This window comes from Pezoporus wallicus, unplaced genomic scaffold, assembly GCF_028554395.1.
Source record: "Pezoporus wallicus isolate ANWC-B61680 ecotype Strahan unplaced genomic scaffold, APGP_CSIRO_Pwel_v1 contig_7684, whole genome shotgun sequence".
Classification (NCBI taxonomy): Eukaryota; Metazoa; Chordata; class Aves; order Psittaciformes; family Psittacidae; genus Pezoporus; species Pezoporus wallicus.
In genome coordinates, this window is record NW_026642638.1 from 1,112,492 (window position 1) to 1,122,085 (window position 9,594).

Genomic DNA, 9,594 nt, shown 5'->3' on the forward strand with positions numbered 1-9,594 from the left:
GATGGAGGACTGCACAGTTACAAGTGGGAACTACTTACGGTAGCTAAACCTCACAAGCACAAGCCTACCAACTAACTCCACCATAGGTTAAATCCCTATGTAGGTAGCAGTTTTACAAGCTCTGCGCACACAGTAGAAGGACTCTGAAAGCTGTAGTTACAGGCATGAGAAGGTAAATAAGCAGGGGCAAGGCATGAACAAGCAATTTTCCCTTGAGCTTTCAACTCCTGAAATTGCCGTTTGCAATGCTTCTGTTATACAGGGCAGGAACATAAGGAGCTCCATCACCCGATATCATAAGTAAAATAATTACATTTAAATGGCATTCTTCAGAGTTGAACTGAATCGGCCTATTTTTTCACTCCAAAGACAACAAATGTTTACAGTGTGTTTTAATGCTCTAATTGCCAAGATTTAAACAATTAAGTGCTTTTAATTCTGAGTTTTATAACTTTCACATCTCTGTGAAACAACAGATAACTCTTGCAGGAATCTGAAAGCGAAGTACAGAATAGAAATGCTTTTCAGATTTAAAAAATGTAATACATACACATTGATTTGCAAAGTCAGAATTAATTTCCAAGTATCACTTCTGAACCTTTACCTTTGTTAAGGGTGCTGTTACATTGAAAAACAGCAAGAAAAAAAATATAAAAGTTGGGAAGAGAGAAAACAAGTGGTAACAAACCCAAAGGCAACAGTCAGATACAAAACACCTAAAACACACTTAAACTGGACAAGGCCACAACTGTCTGGAATTTTTGCAAGCAGTCCACAGCACAAATTTCCCTCAAGCACCTCAGCTGGTGAGCTGCAAAACAGCCTCTGCCAGCATCTCACTTGTGCCAGCACTTGGAGACCACCCAGCAGCTACAGAATTCACCGCTTCACCTGCAAGGCTGCACACAATGCTCCATCCAGATCACATGGAAAGGGCTAGCAGCGCTCCACTGCAACCCATAGAGAAAAGTGAAGAACCAAAACCAGGTGGAAGAAGAACGTTCAGGTAAAATGGAGAATATGCTTAGGTTTTTTCTGTTCATGGAACTGGCTGCTCTCTGTCAGTTCTAACTTGACAGAGAACTAACATACTGTTCATTTCTCTCAGTAATTCACATGAATATGTTAACTTTCCAAGCGTACAATCTACCTACAAATGTATATGGTATAAATTTAATCAACTTCTGGGCAAGTTAAACTACTCGGTTCTACATTGCTTCTTCCATGAAATAAGACTTTACAGAAACCTCAACCAAAACAATAAAGGAAAAAGACTTTAATTCTAGCCAATAGAAAACAATATACTGGAGAAAATAAGTTTTTTATACAAGTTATGAGCTGCTTTTATATGCTTTACTTCCCAATTTTCCTGCTTTCAAGTTAAACAGTATTTTGAAACTAAAACCAATCTTCCTTCAGACAATCACCTTCTCAAAGAAGTAACTTAGACAAGGATCACCCCAAGTGCATCTTTAGAGATGCCAAGAGACACCAGAGAGTTTTGGATCAGTGTCTAATATAACACTGCAGCAGCATCCTGATGCTGAAGTATCTAAAGCTCATATTGCCATACTGGTCTTAACAATGAGCAATGAAAGTCTCCAAAGCAATCAGGGTCTTGCTAGTGACAAGTGCTTGTCACTAAAGACCTCACTGGTATTAATGACCTAAAGAATTACTTTTATGTGGTATCTATATATAAAGCGTATCATACAGATTATAGAGAGGGCACACCAAGTGTTGAATATCCAAAGCATCTCATGAAAAACTGCTGCAGGCAGGTACCTTTAGAATATGCCATTGCTAAAGCAATGAGGCTTTCTAGAAGTTTCACCTGTCTCTTCAAATCAGTAGTGCATTTGGATTTCTCTTTCCTTTACTAATAAACACAAACACCAAAAACCTTCAAGCACAAGATGAGAACCCTCTTGTCTGGGAAGGTCTCTGCTTGCAGGGACTTTGTAGAACTTGGCTGGAGAGCAAGAAGATGAATGTCAAATAAAACAGCCAAAGCCGTAAATGCTACTCCCCAAATGACAGGTATTCTTTAACAGCACTTAACTAAGTGAGAAAATGTATTACCAGCTGAAGAAGGCACTTGTGGTACTTCCTTACCTGAAGGTCAACTAAAAGCCATTCAGAAAATGAAGAGGCTTTCCAAAGGAGCCCTTAATTAAGATGAGATAGTTGAAATTATTTTCCCTCAGTTTGGATCCATGAAATACCTTTTCAGAAGGAACACATATAAAGCTAGCACTCATAGGGTAAGAATCATTCCACTATTAAAGAGTTTAAAACAAAAGAAACTAGGAACATGGAAGCCTACAAATCAAGACATAAACCAGCTAACAAGTGCAGCCAACAGAAACTGCCAACAGCCATTCAAAGTATCACAAATTACTGAAAAATGTCATGTCGCATCTGCCTCTTCCATTTACAATTCACATTTTCATCAGAAACAGAAAAAAAAAAATATCCCTAGAGGACATAAAGACCAGTTTGATGTCCTATAAATTGAAACTTTCACAATTGAAACATGAATTTTTTTTCCTTTTCAACTGAAGAATGAAGAACTGTTAAAACATTCAAATTATAATCTTTCTGTAACTTAAATCTGAATTGCTGATGGCATCTTTATATGTAACTGCTGATTTAATCCAGCTGGTAACTACTATATTGACCATACAAATACTTTCTTGATCATCAGCGGGGTGTTATTTTGGATTTTTTAGACCAGCGATTGATTTGAATGTTTTTAAAAGGATAACAGTTTCTTACTTAAAGGAAAATGGCTCCTTACAAATGTGCTGAGATTTCAATTTTATCTGTTGTCCAGCCTATTACAGGCTGTACCTTGGATCGCTGACAGACATTACAGAAGCAGACAGCAGTGCCACAGGTATGCTTTAAAATCCGTTCTACATGCAAGAGATCTACAGTATGAATCAAAAAGGAACAGCATGCTAAACCCTTCTCTCCCCCTCAAAATGTTGCTTTCAAAACATGTGAACAACTCTAGACACAGAGAATTTACAATACTTTTATGTTTTTGTCTTACCAGTATATCAGAGACAGAATGGTTTTACAGTAGCATATTTTGCAATGAGTTTCTCTAAATCTTGTTGACTTCAGCATTTCACAGCTCCCCTTAATCAGCTATTGCAGAATCTTCTGAAGATTCACTTGGTTTTCTCTGCTAGATTTTCTCACATTTTCCCCATACCATCACTTCTCTCCCCCTCTCTTTCAAGTCTAAAGCTTTATTTCGTGCCTCTCCCAGCTATCCTAAAGTAACCTTGTGTTGGTAAGATTGAGATATCTACCTACAATCCCCTAAGTTTTGACTGCATTATCTTAAAGAAGTAGCCTAAAGATAATGTTTTAAAGAATATTTGCATGTAAATATTGTCCAATTTCACCTGTAATATTCCCCCCCCTTAATGAACAGATGTTCTTATTACTTCTGACTTTTCAGTTTATGATCTGCAAGACAGAAAGACAAATAAAACAGAAAAAAAAAGCAAACACGAGGATTACTGACATCCAGAAGATGCATTAAAAAAAAAAAAAACTGAAAAATGTGATGCAGAGCTTATCTTATCTATTAAGTGGACAATAAAATTTAAAAAAATGTAAGCTTTGCTCACCACATTTCAAAAAACAAATGTATTACCTCCTCACGAAATCCATACTGCAGAGTAGCCACCAAGTTTGAAGAAAAAGCCCTTCTACATGTACCTTTGAGTTGTGCTGTCATCCACCTTGAATGAAAAGCTAAGTTATAATTACTACGTCACCTTTGGGATGAGGTAAAGGTAAGTTTGGGGGGAAAAAAAAACCCCAAACAGCAAAATCCACAAACACTGTAGGAAAAGAGTATATTCATTGTAAATTCCTGCATGTTTATTCTTCAGATGAAACCTTGAGACAAGTACAGTAAAAGCATAAAAGGCATACAGCCAAGTACACAACAGGATAAAAAAATTCAGAACTCAAAAATATAGTGCCAAAAAATGTTTGAGATATCTCCTAGAACTAAGTCATACCATTTTCTTTTTAACGAGTATATATAACTATTGTCAATTTTCCATATTAAAGGTAAATTGAACAAGTCAGAGGCAAACTCCCTTTGCACTTTGGATTACTTTTAAAGAGACTTGCTGGACATTATTTCAGTTCATTATTGACTGATCTTAAGCAAATGCCTTACTTAAACATTTACCCAATGGTCACTGTATCTGCTTGTAAGCAACAATAATAAAACATATCATCACTGCACTCAGAATAAAACTCCGGAGAGACGCTTGAGTTTCCATTTAAAACATTCAAGAGTTTGTTTTCCACAAATCAATATATTTAAAACAGAGGGTATCCAGAAGGTGACTGCTAGTTTTAGTGATAATAAGACATGTTCATATTGCTGCCCCTACTACTGACCAAAAAAGCCCTCCCAGTGAGTTGATTCCCCTTCCCAATTCTTAATAATACAATAAAGATATTAGACCATTTTCTGCTGGCTTCATGAAATGAATCAGCTAGGGGAAAGGCTACACTAGTGCCTGACAGGAGATGGCGAAGTGTTACACACCTGGGAGCAAGACTGCCCGTTTCACCAGCAGCAAACTGTTAGATCAGCCTGATCTGCTTGTAAAACTGAGCTCAAAAACCTAAACAAAATCCCCCTTCCCTACCTTCTATTGCAAAGAGAAGTCAAGGGGAGGTTCCAGAGGCCCTTAGGAAAGGTTCTTTATTGCTTCTTATGGAAAATATACACAGAACGATTTCCTGGAGCATTACTCAAGCAAAACAATACTATCTGATGTGATAAGAAAACAGCAGAGAGGGTTAGAAATTTCTGTAAACAGTATTCTGGATCCCAAACAGTGTTATGGAGCAGTCTCTGAACATAAGCAAGAAGCAAACAGAGACTGGGGCAGGGGTGAAGCCACAGTGCCTAGTTGCCCACTGACCCCTTCAGTCTCTTCTAACAGAAACTGAGAACTCAGGTACAGAACTGACTTTTATCCCAGACAGACACTGGGACCCCATGTCACCCTCTGCTATAAAGGCTGGTCAGAGGTGTAAAACGGGAGCAGAATGTGCCCTGCGGAGCTGCTGGTATCACAGGGACCCAAGTGCTTATAGGCAGCTTATGTGACCCAGTTCCTGCAATTACAGCACTGTTACCCATTTCTTTACCATCAAAGAACACATTTCTGTCAGCTTAATTCTGCTCCCCTAGCAGAGGCACTTGAAGAGAACCAAGTTTAATGTTTGCAAAAGGAGACATTTTCCATATGCAGAAATAACACGGGTACCATGAGCACTGGGAATATTCACATCACCGATAAATTTAACATCTCTTGCGCAGCTATTGCAGACCTGACTTACAGAGTTGGCCATCAGGAGTGTTCCACAGTGTTAACTACCTTGCCGTATGACACAGAACTGCAACAGAAGGGCATATTTCACCCACCACAGGTACAGCTGTTGCTTGCCAGTTTGCACAAAGCAGGCACAGCACTCCCCTTCCTTAACACTACAAACAGCAGAAGGGACAATATCAAACAGCTTATAGATGTGTCCGTACATGTACACGTTTGTGGATTTTGGTACATGAAAATACTTTCCCTGGATCTTCCAAGCTCATCTTTCTATGTTTGATTTGGATTGTAGCTTTCTTGAGACAGAAGATTTAAAACTGAGACCATGTCAACTCTTAATCACTACAGCAAATTTTAAAATTGCTTGCTCTTTTCCTAACATCTATTAATTGTTGTAATACATAAAATCATATGCAAACACTTCAGCATGTGAGGTGCTTGGGGTTTTTTTCCAGAGTTCTAATATTCTTATATTAAATTTCTAAAATACACTTGGAACCATCCTGACAGAAACTACTTATTTTAAAAGATGTGTCACAGAGCATACACTTCAATGGTCTTGGTTTTGGCTATAAAACAATTAACATTTTAAAAGGCAATACCAATAAACCTTTTAATCCTAGAAAAAAATTCATCACTTGAATTCCACACATCATATTTAGGTCAGATACATGCAAACCCCAAGTAGTATTATCAAAATAATACTTTCATGCTTTGGATGCCAGAAATAGGGGGGGGTTTACTTGGTCTGAGACCTTGTAACCTTTTATACTTTAAAATAGTTGTCCTACTCTGTATTTCAACTAAATTCTCAGTAACACAAAAATGTTCCTGAACAGCAACAATAAGGAACAGAAAGGGAGACGGGGAAAAAAGAAATACAACAAAACCTCCCACTTTCACATATAACTACAAGGACAAATCACCTCAACTTTGAGAACCTACTGAGTTCCTGAACAGCTTCATTATATCAAGTTTGGTGGTGCATTAACACCACATCTGCTGACATTAAACAGGTAAATGTTTACTCACATCCCCCCTACCACCTCACCCCCCCCCCCCCCCCCCCAGATCATTCTATCGTTTTATTACCTGTTTTGCTTGCACCTGACTTCTACAGCATACCCAGCTGGTAAACACAACAGTCCTTTTGCTCTATTCCAGCCGAGCAGTTCATTCCATTACCAAGATACAAAAATAGAAATAAGCAGATAATTTAAAGAGGATTCAGTTACTAACTGCTATTGTAAAAGCATGATCCCAGAGCAGACGATAAGTCTGCATTTCGCAAATGACGACATCACACTATTAAGTGATACTGGTCAGGCACTACCCATTTCCACAAAATCACTCCTAATAATCACCACTTGGCAAATATTTAATGAGCAAGAAAGGAGAATTCATTTTCAAGAGTAGGACTGGTGTATTCTATATTTATTATCCTCATTTGCTCAAACTGTCGAGAAAACACTGAACAAGGTTAGATGAAGGCATCTGTTGTCTACAAGCTTCAGCCTATGGTTTTCTTTTAACCTGGCACAAAGACAATTCTATTCTGAAATTACAACATTTTAAAGAAAATAATATTTTAAAAAGCAAGAGCTATAAAGAAACCATAACATAGCACAAAAGCAGAATGGAGTATAAGATATGGTTATGGAGACATTTAGGCTGTGCACACCACAGTGACATCAACTATGAAATTCAGGGCTCTACACCATTCAAAGTTAAATGAGGACATGAACCTGACTAAAAGAACATCACCCTGTCAGACACTGCAAGCTTCTGGTCAGAGTTTTCAAGCATGCAGGCAGTTAACAGTCTTAACAGACTACACTCTGTAAAGTCTTCAGTAGTGCACTGGATTACAACAGTAACTTGTTCTAATTCATTACACACAGGACAACTTGCTTAACAAAACAGAACTGTCCCTGCCTTCCACAGCTGCCAATGTTACTCAAGCTAATGCATTAAAGTAAGTGGTTTACATTACAGTCAGAAAGGCCAAGAGAAGTCTTTTCCAGGGAAACCCCTTTCTCCCATCACAAACATAATTCCCTGTTTTAAGCTCCAAGTCCACCACCCAACCAGATGGACATCACCATCTCCCATCTTTGCAGTTAAGACACATAAGGAAGTAAATTTCTTCAAGGCCACGCTAATTCCTGAAAACAGCCACCACAGAGCAAAGGGTAAAAACTGTGCATCTGATAACCATCAGGTTCCAAGACCATAAAGGCTCAAGACCATACTATTTTAGCTGAAGGCGAAGGAAGAAAAAAACACAAGTAAAACTGGATTTTTTCCACTGCCACCCAGTTGAAATACCTGAAAAACAAACATAACTCAACTCTACTTCTCTTTATCAGAAAAACATACTGTAATATTTAGACCATAACAGGTAGTAAATATATATCTGCATCTTCATACAAGCATGCTCATCCATGTTCTTAAGTTAAAAATTCCCTATATGATGTCCATATTTTTACTTGACTTCTTTAACTTGCATATCGTGTTTATAAAACCCCCTGCAATCTTCAAAGCACTAAAAAAGGAAAACATAAACATCTTTGAAATGAAAAAACTCTGCAAGGAGAGACTTTGAAAACTCAGAGGATTTAAATCAGGGAGAGAAAAGATGGCACAGAGCTTGAACCCTGCACTTCAGTCAGAGCTCTGTGCAGCACAAGTCTGTCTAGGCAACTCTTAGCACCTAATCATAGCTACAATTTAAATACTTACAGGGATACTTATCCCCAAAAGGGAGGGGGGTGAGGGAGAAGTCAAGCACACTAGAAATCCTGTAAAATTGCTTTCAAATAGGTCACTAAGACATGATAGTGTGCCAGTGACAACACAGCTCTAAAACTTAAGGCACTATTATTGTAGCGACTCTGATAAAAAGGCCTTTTATAACCAAATTTGTCAATTTAAGAAAAAGCTTAGTAATTGCTTTTACCAGGTGGATAACACGGATACATACTGTAACCGGGATGTAAAACATGTGTCTCCTCATCTTCATCTATTGTCTGCCCTAATGCAAACAGCCTGACACGTCTCATCTTCAGTAGCCTTGGGGAGGTTTCACGGGCAGGACTCCCAACATCCAGATCTACCTCTCCAGAAGCAACAGTGGGAACGATTTTTTTCAGGAACTCCATTTTCACATGCCTCTGCGCTCTCTGCTCTCACTGAATCCCGCAGTTTAGCTCCCGTTACGGAGCGTGGCTCCCACATCAACTTCCTTGAGCACAGAGGTAGACTTCTCCTAGTGATGTCACATTGAACCTGGGTGGTGCCAGCACCAGCACGTCAGCTGCCAGCTGCTCCAAGGCAGATTTTAAAGGCGTCTAACTGTACGGGCTGATAAGAAAACCAAATAACAACAAGCCCATATATTAACTAATAGACGCTAAACTCTGTGCTCTCAGAAGAGCCGTATTTAGCACTGCGACCATTTTGAGCACTACTAAAATGCACGGTGTATTTCCAAATTCCTATCTGACAGAGCTCAATAGCTCTTAATTTTCATTAAGTGCAGAGAGTGTTCATCTGCATTTGAAAGATAGCACTTATCATTCAGAAAGTCTATGCACCAGCTTTATAAACAGTGTCTAACAGCACCACAATTTAAAACATTTGCATTTCATATGGGTTTAACTACTAGCTATGAAGATACTAACATTTATTAAGTTATGTTCTGCACAAACTCTGGTGATATATATACTACTTAAAATACTCAAACCACCGTCCAGAAAACACCAAGTACAGAAATAACCTGCTTCATTTTGTCCAAATGTCCACTTTATCCCTAGGGCTACTTCTCCATATGGCGCCTGGTTTGTTTTCATTTGGGTGAAGTTTAAATGTTGTTCTATATTTAGCTTAAAGAAACCATTATTAAAGACATCCTGAATTTGGAGCAGAAAGCTCAAGGGGGGGGGGGGGGGAAGACTACAGAAGACTAGACTATAGAATAGTATTCCTTACCTTAATGCTTCCCACTTTTGGAAATAGGTAAATAGGTATCGTTGTATGATCAAAAGTTTTATGTTACTTACTAGACTCAGAGTGTAGATCCACAGACACAATACTGGGTGATATTCCCACCTTGTCAGCCATCAAAGACTATACACGCAAAGATCAACTAATACTCACTCTGAACATCTAAGTAGCAGTCTGCATGCTTCTGCTGCTTTTATGAAAGCAG

General features: G+C 38.5%; 1 protein-coding gene across 3 annotated transcripts in view; it reads right to left on the bottom strand.

Annotated features, from left to right (window-relative positions):
- Positions 1 to 8,709, bottom strand: part of FRYL (FRY like transcription coactivator) — a 134,842-nt gene extending 126,133 nt beyond the window's left edge. Inside the window, exon 1 of one of the 3 annotated variants that reach the window (XM_057431086.1) lies at positions 8,368 to 8,709. In XM_057431086.1, the coding sequence (XP_057287069.1) occupies positions 8,368 to 8,545 (178 nt within the window). In that variant the 5' untranslated portion in view covers positions 8,546 to 8,709. The remainder of the gene's footprint in view (positions 1 to 8,367) is intronic. The other 2 variants (XM_057431092.1, XM_057431095.1) reach the window with 2 other exon arrangements.
- Positions 8,710 to 9,594: the final 885 nt, after the last annotated feature.